This window comes from Dicentrarchus labrax, unplaced genomic scaffold, assembly GCF_905237075.1.
Source record: "Dicentrarchus labrax unplaced genomic scaffold, dlabrax2021, whole genome shotgun sequence".
NCBI lineage: Eukaryota > Metazoa > Chordata > Actinopteri > Moronidae > Dicentrarchus > Dicentrarchus labrax.
In genome coordinates, this window is record NW_026136708.1 from 16,837,366 (window position 1) to 16,853,851 (window position 16,486).

Below are 16,486 nucleotides of genomic sequence, written 5' to 3' on the forward strand. Positions count from 1 at the left end.
GAGGGCAATTAAGCTTCTTTTTTTTTTTTTTTTTAAGTTTTCCAATATAATTGTATTATAAATTAAAACCCAATCCTCTGTCAGTCTTTAGAGATTCATCCTGGCTCTTCAAAACCATGTGGCACCCGTGGCCTCCCCTATCATGCTCCCTGCCTTCCCCCACCTCTTTCTCTCTTGTTGATAAAGATCCATACCTCACATCCCCCACCCAGCATGTTTACAAGCAGTATTCAACTATTCAAAAGCGTGACAAAATATACAATTCCCTTGAAAGCCAAGCCAAAGAGTGATTGTATCTGAGAACAGTTATACCGAAGGTCTGACCCTATAATGAAATAATATAAAAGAATTTCCCGTAAGAAAACCCCCAAACCTTCCCTACTGATCTGACATCTGCTCGTCAGTCACTCAGCCCTCACTGAGCAGTTCAAGTAAACTGTTCTCAGACCAGTGATTGGGATCTGATAAGACCAAGGAACTGTGATGGGATGGAAATAAATAGCGCCATCCATCGGTTGTCTGCAGACCATCACCTGCACGACTCTGCATCCCACAGTTCTCAGGAGACCTTCATCTAAACATAGATAGATAGATAGATAGATAGATAGATAGATAGATAGATAGATAGATAGATAGATAGATAGATAGATAGATATTTTTTTACATAGCTTAAATGTGATTCTGTAGATGCTTTCGAAGAGTAAATGTCCTTGTTTACTTTATAAATGAGTAACCTTTCCTCAGATGAGGGTTATAGATGCAGTGGTTTTATTCTGATAAATGTACTTGTGTTGTTAAGTTCAGGGAAATGCCAGACGCCATAAAAATACATATAGCCTACCTATATACCTGCCTATATTTATGATGATTTATTTTTTTGTCAATGGGAAAATTGATTTTTGTCTTTGTCTCGGGGTGTATGCTATAACTTAAACACACCAACACCCTCTTAATAAATGCTTTCCTTTCACCAAGAAAAAGTAAACTGCATCAGGAAATGAAGCCACAGTAACAGATCAAAGGGCTCATCTGGGGCGTAGCTTCTTCTTTACCACTTCAACCAAAACTCACACCCAACTTCTCCCTCATCTTTCTCAATAAGTTGTACTGCTAAGATTAAATATTGAATCTTTCTGTAAGCTTGAGCCACGTCTGTGCCAGAGAGAAAGATACAACAAAGTCATAAGAGGAGCCTACAGTTTGGTGCTGTTGAATATGTGCGCATGTCTGTCTCGGTGTGCAGATTCCAACTACAGAAAACAAAATAACTTCAGTCAAATTATAACTTTTAAAGCAATAATACGAATATGTCGAGGGGAATTAGTACATTTTTGCTCTTCCGCCGAGTAATGTAGTTCCTCAGCTGTGGCCCAGCGGCGATTTCCGGTTGGCGCATTAATATTTCAGCACGGTCACAGGTGTGTGCTCATTGGGTATTTTAGAACGTCTTCAAACGCGTCAGCCAATCAGAAATTAGGACCAGTTTCACGAGAGTTTAGGACATAAATTCATAAGGATATTACGGAATTTCTTATCAAATATGAAAGTTATTTCCCCCTCTGTTATATTTAGGAACCTGTAATGTTATAATCCTATAATAAAGACAGTCTATAACGGCTGGTTTGTGTTTTAATGCACCACCAGCTTTGCTCCAGAGAATGTGAAGTACGTCTGTGTAGGCCTGCTGCAGGTCAACAGGACCGTCAAGCGCCCTCTGGTGGATCACTGCTACCTCACGCACGCGCAAACACGTGCATACTTACAGACGGAGGAAACACATTAAAGAAAAAGAAAAAAACAGAGAGAAAAAAGAAAAGACTGGGGAAACATCTGATGTAGATGCTTCGGCGCAACTGAGCTCTAAAATGCTACATGGCCTTTAGAGACACCAGATCTCAACCCTGTGGAACACCTGACAGATTTTTTGGACCAACATGTCAGACAATGCTCTCCACTCCCGTCACCATAACAGCAAATAATACAACGTAGACCTTTATCTTCAGATCTATTTTGTAATGTCTGTGGCTGCCTCTGATGTCTCTATCTGTCTCTATCTGTCCCTTTTGTTATGTTTGCCTTTCTCTCTATCTGCTGCACTCAGGTCTCTCTAGCAGAAGACATCTTAATCTCAGTTATATCATTTTTAATTGTCCTAAATGTGTCATTAATAATAAATGTGATAGTAATCATTTATTTAAACGATACAGCTATTGTGATTTAGTTGAAATAAAATGCAAACATATAAAACTTCAAGCAGTAGCTGATTTGCAGTCTTTGTCCCTGTTTAGGCTTTAAAGGGATAAAACACATAATAAAACACTGTAATATGAGCATAGAGACAAACAGTAATGCAAACAGTAACTGAAACAACAGTTAAGAACAACAAGAAGGAAACAAAGTGTTGACAGATTTGCAAAGTGTTGACAGAGAGGGAATATATTTTAGAGAAATGGTTCTCATCCCTCCAGTAGAGTTCCACAAACTTGGCAAGCAGCACTGAGGCTGTTCTCAGACTCCATACTGAGACACTTCATGTTGGTTTTTTTACTTTAATTTGTCACCCATCGGTACATTTTATTGAGAAATTGCTTATGTTTGGTTGCAAGGTGGTTAAAGAGAGATTGGGCTTACTAATGAAGTGATCAAACAACCCAGTATTCATAATATATATGAGTTATGTCACATTTGTGATCAAGCTCATATAAATTTGTAGAAAAACCTGCAGAGACGTTGAACTGCTCACTGATTGGCTGTGATGTGAGAAGCTATAAATGTGTTTTGTCTATTTTGAAAACATTTCATATTTTGTTAACTTACCTATTTATTCCATTCATTTACTCTGAACATTGTTCAGTTTTCCTGGTTGGGGAATAAGTGGATTAATTTCCTTGTAGAGCTGAAAAGTTCAAGAAGATAATTTAGTGTAGTATTTAAGTAATGTGCAGTGTTGTGTGTGAAGGGAACTTTTAATTGCATTATTTATGGGAGTGGAGTAGTAGTTTAGAGGAGATTGTTTGCCTGTCTGGCTTCAGTTTTCAGGATTTTCTTTATTTAGTTTCAAATAGTAACAACTGGCACATTTAAGATTTAAATATGCATAATCTCCTACACTTTTAGTTAGTTGCAAAATTTGTTTGCAACCAGAACATTTTACAAATAGATTTAATTTAATTTTGTGGGATTTAAGAATCACAAAACTTTCATTAAAATTAACATTTCAGTTTGTATTTTTCCACTTTAATATTCTAGTTTCAGCAAGATGTTTGGAGAACAAAAAAAAATATATATAACGTATATATATATATATATATATATAAAGAAGAGTTTAGTTTTCAGTGACCTGATTTAAATTTTCTAAACTTCTTGAACTGAATCAAGAAAGACTTTGTACAACTTTGTAATTGTAAAAGTTATATTCTCACAATTTGAATCGGTTTGTTTCATTTCTAACTAAATAGAATTTAAGTGCCAGTTTATTTCAGAAAACTTTACTTGGTGTATAAAAAATGTGCATTGTCTCATGTCAAAGTGTTTTTTAAGTTAAAATGAAAGAAGCTAAGTTTTTGTGTGTTGATAGAAAGAATCTAATGATCTTTCTGTAAGAGCTTTTGATGCCTTGACCCACAACAACCCCACCAATACAAAGAAATCATTTTATCAGCTATCAGAGGGTTTTATCCTGATAAATTCTCTTTTCAAGTTTCATGTTGCAGTTTGTCCAGAGCTTCCAAGGCCTAATGCCTTTTCTCAATGGCCTTAAGTGACTGAAATGTAGTGTTTTGACTAAATTATGTATTAATAAAAGAAAGGAAATAAGAGTGAAAATGTGACAGATGAATACATTAAAATGGTTAATTAAAATAATTTGTTGTCTTGTAACTTTTTTGTTTTGTAAATGTGTAGATTGTGTAAAGTTACAGCCTTTTATGTCATTTTAATGTTCATAAAATCAAATAGGAAGCTGTGCTTTTTAAAATAAGTAAATAAATATAACAGTCATGAAAACAAATTGGTTTTTGTTTTGTTTCTTCTTTTTTTTTTGGTTAATTTAATTTCCATTCTGAAATGAGTTTGGAAGAGAAAACATATTATTTGTGCATTCTTTAAAAAATTATTGTACTTTCATAAATAAATATGAAAGTGGTGTATCAGAAAAGTTCTTAAACACGAAACATGTATGTTGAGCAATCCACATGGGGCCCTCTGTCAGACCACCCTCATTTTCTGCTCCTGCTGCACGTGTAGGTCATTTTCAGTTACTGCCCCCTGGTGGACACTTAAAGCCATAGCAACAACTGCAGCAGACTCAGCTGCTCCTTTCTCTCAGTTGTAAACAGCACTAAAAACCTTTGGGTGCATCCAATAAAAATCAACTATCAAAAATAAATTTAATTAGAAAATTATAATAAAAGATCCAATTCTTGAGTTTGTTTTAGAATTCCAGTAGAAGCTCTGGGTTGTTCTGTTGTCACACGATTATTAAATAATGTGGATCAAATGTTAGCAATTTATCAGAAAAATGTGTTGCCAACTCAACTACACACAACTGTTATCATAGTCTTTGTATTTATATGTAAACTTAAACACAATAAATGGGCATAAATCACTGTTTAAAAAGTTGTTTATTGTAATTGTGGCATTGTGTTTGGTTCCCTTTAAAAGGCAAACAATCAGCACGATGTCAAGAGGTAGAAATCATTATCAGTCTGAAAGAAATGTGGGGACTGACATCCAAACACACACACTCTTTCACACACACACACTGTTTCACATGCACGCTAGTGTTTCTCTTTTTTGCAAGTTTTACACACTCACGTCCACAACAATACTGTCAATTTTGCAGAATCACTTGCACTACACCGTCTTGTTCAGAATTGTACATGCTGAATTCATTCGACATCCCACAGCGTCCATTCTGAGCACAAACAAAAAAATAAATAATATGCATCGTCTTGAAGCACCCAGAGGACTCAGAAATGATCTTCAAATAAACTTTTGCCACTTTAACCTCATGACTGTAACTGCTGATTGGCCGATTACTGTAACCATGAAGGTACCCCCTCCCTTTACACGTCCATCACTATTAATGTAGTCGTTCTTTTATCTCAGTAGGACTACAAACATGACCTACAGGAGAGGGTATGTTAGCTGTGAGTGCTGTATGTTGGCTTATACTTGCGAGGAGGGGAATAGAGGGAGGGACGTAAATAAACAAACACAAAGACAAGACCAAAAAAATATATATAATGTAACGGAAGCTGGGTAAACTTATATTAAAATTTCCTGTAAGTGTAAATGTAAAGTTACAAATAATGTGTGAACAGCTGGTATGAACAGTATTCCAAAGATGATTTGAGAACAAAAAAAACAAAACAACACAACACACCCACACACACACCCACACCCACACACAAACACACACACAAACACTCACTCTCCAATGGAAGGAGCAGGTTATTTGACCCAGGAGATGTTGAGACAGCGAGCAATAAAGGCGTAGGTGTCAGCCACCTCCTGGATGACCTTGCTGGTGGGCTTGCCGGCGCCGTGGCCCGACTTTGTGTCCACGAGGATGAACAGAGGGTTTGTCTGCTTGGGGCTGCGGCCTACAATGTACTGCAGAGTGGCGATGTATTTGAGTGAGTGGAGAGGCACCACCCGGTCGTCGTGGTCCCCTGTCAGCAGGAGCACCGCAGGGTACTGGACCCCGTTTCCTTCTGGGATGCGGATATTGTGGAGCGGGGAGTATCTGGCGGAGGAGCATAGGGTACCGAGTTCAGATATTAATGATTAAGTAACTTGCAAATTATATTCTAAATATTATATTTTAAAATCGATTCATCATTTTGTCTTTGAAATGTTTGAAAATCATGAAAAATGATTTCCCAGAACCCGAGATGGCGTCTTCGAAAACCTTGTTTTATCCAACCAACAGTGCAAAATCCCCCCAAAACTCAATTTATGTATCATGTATGATCAAGAAAAGCACACTTTTTTTTGTGCTTGAAATATGACCTATTTATTGTGTGTCAATCTGCTAGACATTATTCTATCAAATCAGTCACTGTTGAGTGAAGTGCCTTGTCAAAATGCTTCCTTGATATGCCTTAATATTAAATTTGAGATTGAATTGAATTTGCTGTGTGGGTAATTGGTTGTTCTGAAGTTCCTCCTGGGACTTTTCCTAGCTCAGCTTAAGTGTCACAGTTTAATTGTTCCCCCTTTTTAGGTCATTAAATCAAGACTTTTACAATTAGATGTGTAAATCAACATCTCCTGCACTGTTTTATAGCAGAGGTGGAGCACTTCACTTCAATCAAAGACCACCTCCAATAATATCATCAAAAATGGACATACACTACTCACAAAAAGTTAGGGATATTCGGCTTTCGGATGAAATTTCAGAATGTACATAAAATGCACTATAACCTTTCCAGGTGATCTTAATTTGACCTTCTACTTAAATGCCCTACTTTCATGATATAATATCACTGTAGCATCAACTTTTTACATTTTCCATAAATTTCACCCGAAAGTGGAATATCCCTAACTTTTTGTGAGTAGTGTACTTGGATGAAATTAAAACATTAATTATCTCCACAGCCAACAGGACAACCCAACAGGAAATGCTTGCTTCAGTACGGTAGCTGTTATAAATGTAATATATTGTATATTACACACTGGTTACTGGGCACTTACTTGATGAGCCAGTCAAACTGCTCTTTTTTTTCAGAGCAGCCAAAGTCTGTGGTCCAAGCGTGGCCGATGGTGAACTTGTGGAATTTCAGCATGTCCATGACGCCTACCTGAGCTACAGCACAGCCGAACAGCTCGGGCCGCTGGTTCACACAGGCCGCTGAGAGAGGAAACACACAGTCAGACACACCAGGGACTGATATCTGCCCAGCTAAGACTCTACAACTGTTTGAGGCTTCATTTGAAAAGGACTATATATAAATAGTCTAAATTGTTTTTTTAGCCAGCAGCAATATATACATACCTACAAGCAGGCCACCATTGGAGCCACCGTTTATAGTCAGTTTGGAAGGAGAAGTGTATCCCTCCTTGATGAGATATTCAGCTGCAAGCTGGAAGTCTGTGAAGCAGTTCTGCTTGTTGGCCAACATGCCAGCTAAAGGGGGAAAATACAAGTGTCTTTATGTAAGCAGTACGTGTGTAAATTGTTGATAAATATAAAGAATTCTACACACCAGCTGCTAAATGCATAATTTAATCCTTAATCCTGGTTTATTCTGATACACTGTTCACATCTTTTAAATGACAAACACCACATTAAACCAGTGTGTGTCAAAAGAATCCCCTCACCTTTGTGCCAAGTCTCTCCGTACTCTCCTCCTCCTCGAATGTTGGCAACAGCCAGGACTCCCCCCAGGTGTCTGACAAAGATGAGTCGGGAGACACTGTAGCTTGGCGTGATGGAGATATTAAAACCACCATAGCCGTACAGAAAACCAGGATGGGAGCCATCCAGTTTGATGCCCTTCTTGTGAACGATAAACATGGGGATTTGAGTGCCATCTTTGGAGGGATAGAAGATCTGGAGAAAGACACACAATCAGGAACACAAATTGGACTAGAAACAAGCTGGGAAAAGACAGGGAATGGTATCTTGGACACAGATGGGAGCAGCAAATATGGTATTAACACAGAAATAATCTTTATCCATGTTTATCGTAATGCTAGTGCTAATGAGGATGTTTTCCTTTCAGTGTTTTTGGTATTGCTCAAAGACAGTAACGCTATTCTTAAATCTTCACTTGTCCTTCTGTCTGAGTCAGACAAGAGAGAGAACATATAAAATTGTCCTCAGTGCCTTGCTTATTTTCCTTTTTACAATGTTATTTCTGAGGTCACGGCCCTCAGTAGGAATAGAACATAAATCTCTCTGAGACACTGTACTTCCAGGCACCCACCTGCCTCTCCTTTAAAACATAAAATGATAAAATGTCATATTGAAAATCTGTTTGAAAAGGATAAGCAGAGAAACATGACTTCGCGCACACACACACACACACACACACTGAACTTTTCTCTTAACAACCTGATTAATAGCTCTTATACATTGGGTCAGTACTTTAAGAACTGGGTCGAGGTTGGGCAGTCAGGCACAGAGAGATGTACACATTTCTACTTAAACATATCTGGGAGAAGTCTTTCAAAAGAGTTCTTCATTTCTCAGGACAGAAAATGAAAATAAAAGAAGTACTTCCTGCTAGAAGTCATGGAAATTGTGCACATTCTGGATAATTATAGTTACCTGGGTGGTCTGGTAATCAGAAGGGTTAAAGCCTTTGACAGTGACCTCTCTGAAGATGTGGGGCTGCAGCGGCTCCTTAGTCAGGTCACAATGGTAAATGATGGCTGGATGCAGGAAAAGAAAAAAGATGTCACCTCATTTGTTCTACAATCCTTAAAATCACATTGACAATGTGTGTGCAAATTATGTTTGTGTAGTACATAAACATAAATGTACTGATCACCGTGACAAGAAACTATAATACCCATTTCAAAGCATACTTAATCCCACTGCCTATATTTTTACATGACTAATTCCATAATCACATTACAAAGTGTTGTTAGCTGTTTTTCTTCAGCCTGTTTCCTCATTAACTACCCTGTGCATATTAAATCTCTACACATTTGCCAGTTCATGTGTAAACTAATTTCCTTTGCAACAAATGTCAGTGACACAGCATCTGAAAGCACGACACAAACCGAGCGGTTATATTGTTGTACCTGGGGAGAGAAAGGAGGTGAAGTAGTAGAAGATCTCCGAGTCCCTCTTGCGTCCTGTGAAACCCACCACAGAGCCGACGTCAAGAGGGAAGGTCCTCAGCTCCTCCCCCGAGCTCAGACGGTACATTTTCAACACATTCTTCACGTCGTGGAGGAAACACACAAACAGGTAGCTGGAGTACGTACAGGTGGCAAACACTGCAGGGAAGAGACGCCAAGAGCAGAGAGTAGATAGGAAGCTGAAATTTGTGTTTCAGGTAGAGAGCAAAAAAACACCCCATTCCTAATATTTTAGAAGTGCGGATCTCATGAGTGCTGCAGCAGCTCACCAATAACATCCTTGTCATGTTGAGGGATGAGCTCTTTCCAGTTGCTCTGAGCTGGAGAGGCAAAATCGATGTTGATGAGGCGGTAACGTGGGGCGTCCAGGTTGGTCTTGAATGTGAACAACGTGCCCTCGTTGGTCACGTACTCGTACTCAGCATCGAAGTTGTCGATTAGCTTCACCCATGGCAAAAGTCCTACACAAAAGAGTAGGATGAGGAGTGTTTTAGTCCTACAATAAAAGTGCTGAACGTGCAGACTACAAAACAAAGAGAAAGTACTTCTTTCTTACAGCAATGTGGCACAAAATGGGAATTCATTCACCTTTTTGTGGGCATAAATTGAGACTATATTTGCTGTTCAGTCATCTAAATTTCAGTTCCAGCTTAAAAATATAACTTCAAAACGTGCTAGTAAAACTGTGCTTTTACTAACAAAAGACACAAAACACTTACCAGGAGTTTATGGGAAATAACAACTTAAAATGCTGATTTTCTTTTCAATTCAGCAGGCACACATATCAAGATAATGAAACAAGTAAACAAGTGTAACAAACCTGTAATACCCTGAGGAGTGGTCTGGAGGTCACAGTACCACAGTCTGTTGACTGGATCGCAACCTTCCCTGATAGACAGCAGCACATAGCGTCCATCATCGGATACCTGCAATATAAATGCAATCACTAAACCCCGCCTGAATATCAATAAACACATGTACTCTTCTTCAGTCAGTCGTTTTAATATTTGGGAGTGAGAAAAAAAAACAACTTTCTAGCATACCTCAGCTCCACTCATCCATTTGGGGTGGTCGGGGAACTCGGCGCACAGCACGTCCTCAGACTGCGGAGTCCCCAAAACATGGAAGTATAACTTCTGGTGCAGGTTGGTGGAGGTCTCAGTGCCTGGAAGACATAACGTTTTAGTTTCATCAATGCCCCTAGTGGCGACAAGAAACAGAGAAGAGATATGAAGTGGGTGTGCGGTGGACTGCGGCAACAATACTGATGCATCGAAGTTGTACGCGGACAAATACAAAGCTACACATGTATCTGATTAAAAAAAGAGAACATGGAAAAACATTAAAAACACCATATTAAATCTTTTAGTCTCAAATATTTGTTTGAAGTGTTGAGCTTTACTTATTAGTTTTTCTTTATAAGTCTGAGGCATAGTGGTAGCAGCTGAAGAAGATTAGGATTTGAGAATGTGCAGCCTAACACTGTCTTGACCTCACCGTCACTCTTGCCCTCTTGGTCGGGGTAGGAGTTGTAGAAAAGTCCCTTCCCGTCGTGAGTCCAGGACATGCAGCTAAACTTGACCCGCTCCAGGCGGTCTTCCAAAGGCACGGCGTCTTCAACCCGCAGGAAGCGGATCTCCACCCAGTCTGAACCGCTGGCACTGGTGCCATATGCCAGGTACTCCCCATCCTCAGAGAATGCATAGCCTTAAAGAGAAGAACATCAACAAAGACATCGGGGAAAGTTAACATTCATTATTTTGTGGTCAGCGTTGATGCTATGAATAGCAGGTTATTTATGGAAAGGAAGACATCACAGATTGAAAATTCAGTCGTTATAATCATATCAGGAAACTATTCTGGCTATCTGTTCCAGTGTATTCGGCAAAGGCATCATAATCAAATGTAGGCATCAAAATGAAATGCATACTGTAAATATATCATAGAAATCCTATTCAAAGAGTGAAAAAGATTAATAATAAACAGTGCTATTTTGTTTTTACAACAGTCTTTGTTGATACCTCGCAAGGCAACTGTCCCATCATCAGAAAACGTGTTTGGATCCAAGAAGACTGTGGGCTCGGCATCCAGGTTCTCCTGCACGTACATCACACTCTGGTTTTGTAGGCCTGTGTTGTAGAAGTGGAAGTACCTGAAAGTGAGGGGGAGAGATGGTTAAGGCAAAGAGCAAAGCAGGATTCGGTTTTATGCTTTGATGTCAACTTTACCATGTCTTCTCATAAATATAGCTGACACAGACGTGTGACTGAAGAGGCTAAAACGTGACTCCGTTGTGCCTCGCCTCACCTGCTCCCTCTCTTGAAAGGACAGCTATACTTGGGGTAATCATACAGCTCAGTCATGCGCTCCTTGAACAGGTCTCGCACCTCGCAGCGCTCTAAAAACGGCAACGTCAGCTGGTTCTGAGCAGTGACAAAGGCCTGGTGGAGGAAAGACACAACGCCAACACACATCAAGTTTTACACATCAGTGTATTATCATCATCTCTGTGGTCAGTTCCAAGAATCTGCCGTATTGTTATGTCTGATCAGCTCTGCTGAGTAAAACCAGAATAGAACATGTTCCAAATCAAACAGGGCTCCCGGTTTTACTCAGCAGAGTTATCCAGATTACTTCACTTCTCGGGACAGGCCCACTGGTGATATCAACACAGTTTTGGGTTGGTAGTGGTTATCACTGCCACATCCTAATGCGCTGCACTTAAATCTTTATCAGTAGTTGCATGACACAACCTGCAGCAACATTGCACTAACAGTATGGAAAGGGGTGACTGGTGCCCACTAAACGAATGTAAAACAAGAGATTAACAAAGCATCTGGGCAGAAACAGCAGCATTTAGACACCAAATCATACGTGTTGCCAGTCTGCGATTGTGATAAAAGGCTAAATGTGTCAATACACAGAATATTTACAAGTGTTTACCTGCGTCTTTTCACTGTCGGGGTCCTCCAGCCAGCTGTATGGATCTGGTAATTTGGAGCCATGATAGTCATCCACCTGAGACAGGTGAAGCAGTAATGACAGGTGTTACAATGTGAGCTTAGGTGTGGCAATAAATAAATAAATAAATAAATAACAGACTGGTGCCACCGAGCTGGCACGTCCAGGCTTGTTAGCAGCGTTAATGAAATAGCAATGCGGGAATGTTAGCGTATTGTGAGCACTGGAGGACTTCACTGAGGGTCGGCTGCCCCTCCGTTGTGTCAACAAAGTCAGCCAGGGTTGGCAGACCAGGCTAAGCTAACTAGCATGCTAACAAAGCAGACGCCCGTTTCAATGAATGAAAAAGCATGATGATTAAGCATCCCGGCTTATTAGCACGCTAGGCTAGTTAGCGAGCCACATTTACTTACAACTGCGTCGTCACGGTAAGCCTGCGGATACTGGAAAGCCATTCTGGAGGTTAGTTTTCGGGTGTTGCGTAAGAAAAAAAGCTCCCTCAGAGACTGAAGCAGTGGTTTTGAAATGACTCTCCGGATCCTGTAAAACATGAACTTGAGGGGTTTTTTTTGGCCAGAAAGATGCGCTGCTTACACACAGCCAACAAGCACGTTGAAGAGGATGCCGCTGGTTGCTGGTTGTGAGCAGCTCAATTCCTGTTGCGCCCTCTATTGGTAAAACACGAGAACACAAGCCACGGGACAGTGGCTGAATGAGGACACTGGCTGAAGTTGACAGGGTAGCTGTGTGGAGATGAGGCGAGAACTAAAAAGTGTTTATTTCATTTAAGTAAGTATCACAGTTAAGATGAGTTTAATGAATATAATTAAAAGTTTTAATGTGGTTAATTTGAGTTGTCTGTGAAGCAAATAACTGGAAGTTCTTGCTGTAAAATTAAACTCATTTAACATTCTCCTTTTTAACACGTTTGGTTTGAAAGATTATATTTTCCTATGAATAAAATGATAAATAAATGAAAGAATCTGTGACTAATATTGTTTTACATACTGTTTAGAAACTCTAGCTTAGGCCTATACATGTGTTTGACATTACCTGTAATGGTGTCGTTCTCGAAATATTTGAATGATTTATTAACTAGCCGGTATTTGGGAGATGGTACCAACTTAATTATTAATTATTTTATTTAAAACAAAGTTTATATAAGTAACTAAAGCTCAGAATGACACGCAGAGAGAACGGTGAAGTAAATAGTGACTCAGCACCTTTAGTTAAAGGTTATCTGAGGCCACTGGGACTCTCCATCACTATTCTTATCTTAAGTGTAGAGGTCAACCCCTCAATCTTATTTCTTTTTGCTCATCAGCCCTCCCTTACTTCCTCTTCTTACTTAATCAATCAATCCTGATTTGACCATCATTATCACAGGTGCCTTCACTTACACAATGACTGATAGCACAAGATAAGGCACGCTAAGGTAGCACGTAACTTGAGGAAACAGTGGGTCCACTGAAGTGAACGCAAATATATGTGTTTCTATCAGTGGTCTATATTATTGAGCGGTTATGTACAGAGGCCATCTTGTTGAATGTGTTGTGTTATTCTTCTGTCACATCACACTGCGACTACAAGTCATTCTACAGCTATGCAGATAAGAGCCCTGAGGCCGGGTTAATTACACAGCAGTGTTTCAGTCAAAAAGGAAACACATTGTTTGGATACCGCTGCTGATCATACAGTCAGATCATACAGGAGATTCCAAAGTGTTGTTACTTTCAGATTCGGCTTAAAGCTATCAGAGCTGTCACGCTACTGAGCCAGATTTTTAGAAAAGGACTGGTGACATCCTCTCATGCGTGAATGCATGATGAAAGTAGAGAAGCGTGACTAGCTGATAGCAGGTGGAGGAAAGAGCGTTTTTCTGTGTAAGGAAAATATAGTTTGGGGTGTCAGATGGTGCCACTGCTAATCTCAGATCATTCCATTCTTCCTCTGCTCTGAGATTTTGGTCTCTCTTCTGATGGACTTAGTATCGGAAATGTTTGTAGGTGGATGTTCTGGGTCAAAGGATGGTCTCTGCCCCCTCCCTTCCCCTCTAACACCATTCTTCTTCCCTTCCTTAAGCCGGAGTCAGGAATACCCCTCTATGCAAAGGGGATCTCTTCCTGTTTGCCTATATGTCAGGATCAGATATGGGTCCCAGAAACTATTGTCCTCTGACGCCTCTGTTTCCCTAACAAACCGGGGGGAGAAAAACACTGACAGTTTGAATGAGCGTGTTTGTGTTTGCATTGAAATATGGACTTTTTAATGCTCATAGAGTGGGCGGGTTTATGCATTTGTGTGTTTGACATAGAGTTGGGCTGGGCTGGAAGTGGCCATGCATGAATTAGACCTTCTTGTTCCCCTGTTTCCCCCATTGTCCAGAGTCAACAGTGATCTCTCCCCCATGGTCGGAAGCACCTGTCTCTGCTGCGGTGCACAAAGGAGACTGACCACCTGTTGTGTTTCGCTGCACAGGGTTACCACAAGGTTAACTCATCCATAAATCTCTATGGCTTCACTCAGAGTGGCTCCTGTGAAGCGGTGCATTTTGCTAGAGGTGGTTTTTAATTTTTTTGCATCTGATGAATCTGCAAAGCTTTGGAAGGAAGTGTGCTGCCGATCATACCAATCAATGGAGATGGCAAACTTAACACTAACAATATGAGATCAGATAAACCGTTTAACATACCAGGATGAACCGATACAACCTGTGATGGTCAATAAAGTCTCTTTTATGCGTAGAGGAATCCTTTCTTGTAAGCCGCATGTTCACAAACCCTGTGAGATCATATTTGCAGGAAGATAAGTTGCCAGCATACTGATATCAATCAGACTTTACCAGCACATACGCTTCTTAATATTTTCACTTCTGGTTTTGGCTGTTTACACTCAGACAGGAGTCTATTCAGAGGTTAAAAATGAATCATGGTGTGAAGCAGCACCTTGACTTACTTATTTCTTTCTTCTCTATAAAGAGCCCACTCCAAATGTAAAAGGCAGTCAATGAATGCACTTAAAATACACTTGATATTCACTTCATATTATATGGTATTAATAATAAAAATAATGTCACGTAATGTTTCCATATTTTATACTATTGCCACTTGCCATGTGTCCACATGACAACGTTGAATTGTAATACAGATGAACATCAGCAGGCAAAGAGATATGTTACACCTTTGATGCCTTTTTGTTGAACATCTTATCTGTGGACAGGGAGATTGGGCTACATCTAATGAAGACATTATTCTGCTCAGTGCAGGCTGATGTGGCAGTTTCTTACAATAATATACAGTGGATTTAATTACTTTAAGCAAAATCACAAAGGTTATCATCAACAATAAGGGATGTCCACGTTCCTTTTATGTATCACCAAACCTCAGCTAAAATATATGGCCACAGTCGAGTCACAGTCCTTCAACTTAATAATAGTAGTCCAAAGGGATCCCAGCACGACAAAACAATACACAAGCAATAATAAGAACACTTTTAAATACAGAGATCACAGGGGACAGCTTCCTGCCTGTTTCTCTCTTTCAACTGTCATTAGCCTGGGCCAGGATAATAGTCTCTGCTCTGTCCTGTCCTGTGTGTGATGTGGTGGAGGGTCAGTCCAACTTGGCCCCTCAGATGTCCTCAGACAACAGGATGTTATTGAGGATCCAGTCAGGGAAATTACAGCACACACAGAAGACGGATGTGATCGGCGCACAAATTATAGGAAATGCTTAATGCATTTGTCATCATGCATGCAGTATGTTTGCTCACCAAGGTGAAGTCAGTTCATGTTTGAGGCTGTGCCAGTTTCAGTGATATCCGGGTAAAAGCAAAATACAGTGACTAATATGTGTTGATCGTCAACAAAAGAGCAACCATTCTTTTTTTTTTTTTTAAACTGTGCTAACAAGTCCAATGTTGTCCAGTGGTGACTTCATTGCTGTCTGTTTCAGGATGGCAGCGATGCCACATCTAATGAGGTTCTGTCAGTATCTATTCAGACATACAGTCATGAGTTCTTTCAGCAGAAAAAACACATGATAAGAGCGACAGTAAGACCAAGTCAATCTCACTGAAGAGAGGGGAAGTTTGTCATTGTTTGTACTGATCATGTTGAAAAGGGAAAGAGAGCACTCAGGTTACCCAAAGCCGACTTGGTGAAAGAGCAGAGGATAAAAGGACAGTTTTACAACAACACAACTTTCAGGGGTAGAGTGTCCTTGATTGCTTGTATGGGCACCATGGCATATTTATACTAACAGTAAACCCTTGGCATACATAAAACTCCAGTGAAAAGAAAAGTTGATGTCATTGTCTGAAAATAGATCTTTATCTTTCAGTCAAAGCTATTTGTATCTCAATCTGGCACTGTGTTTTCCTCTTCGTCAAACTTAGACATAGACACTCTTACCACAGACTTCTGGAGAGAGAGACTTTCTTGTCTTGATTAGTCAGGCAAGAGCGAGCTAAGTGGGAGAACAAAGCAGAGATCGAATGAGACTTCAGTCAGGGAAGTGGTTTGTGATCTCCGAGCTAAAATCGGCACTAACCAGAGAAACAGGGCTGAAAAACACCCCTTGTCATTACACAAACACAAACCATCAATGTGTGTCAGTCATCTCCATACATCTCCTCACCTCGTGCCCTTTTTTTCTGTTTTGTCTTTGAACCTCACCTGCTTTGTTTTCTGGGTTTGTCCCCAAAGAAA

At 39.9% G+C, this 16,486-nt stretch overlaps 1 protein-coding gene across 1 annotated transcript; it reads right to left on the minus strand.

The window, feature by feature from the left end:
- Positions 1 to 4,603: 4,603 nt before the first annotated feature.
- prep (prolyl endopeptidase) lies at positions 4,604 to 12,398 on the minus strand. Its single transcript, XM_051409839.1, has 14 exons — positions 12,192 to 12,398; positions 11,761 to 11,835; positions 11,125 to 11,258; positions 10,839 to 10,969; positions 10,315 to 10,524; positions 9,861 to 9,982; positions 9,638 to 9,743; positions 9,087 to 9,278; positions 8,758 to 8,955; positions 8,279 to 8,382; positions 7,327 to 7,558; positions 7,001 to 7,132; positions 6,700 to 6,856; positions 4,604 to 5,749 (listed from the first exon to the last, which is right to left on the minus strand). Exons 1-14 carry the CDS (start codon positions 12,327 to 12,329, stop codon positions 5,455 to 5,457), a joined length of 2,226 nt encoding a protein of 741 aa, XP_051265799.1. The 5' UTR covers positions 12,330 to 12,398; the 3' UTR covers positions 4,604 to 5,454.
- Positions 12,399 to 16,486: the final 4,088 nt, after the last annotated feature.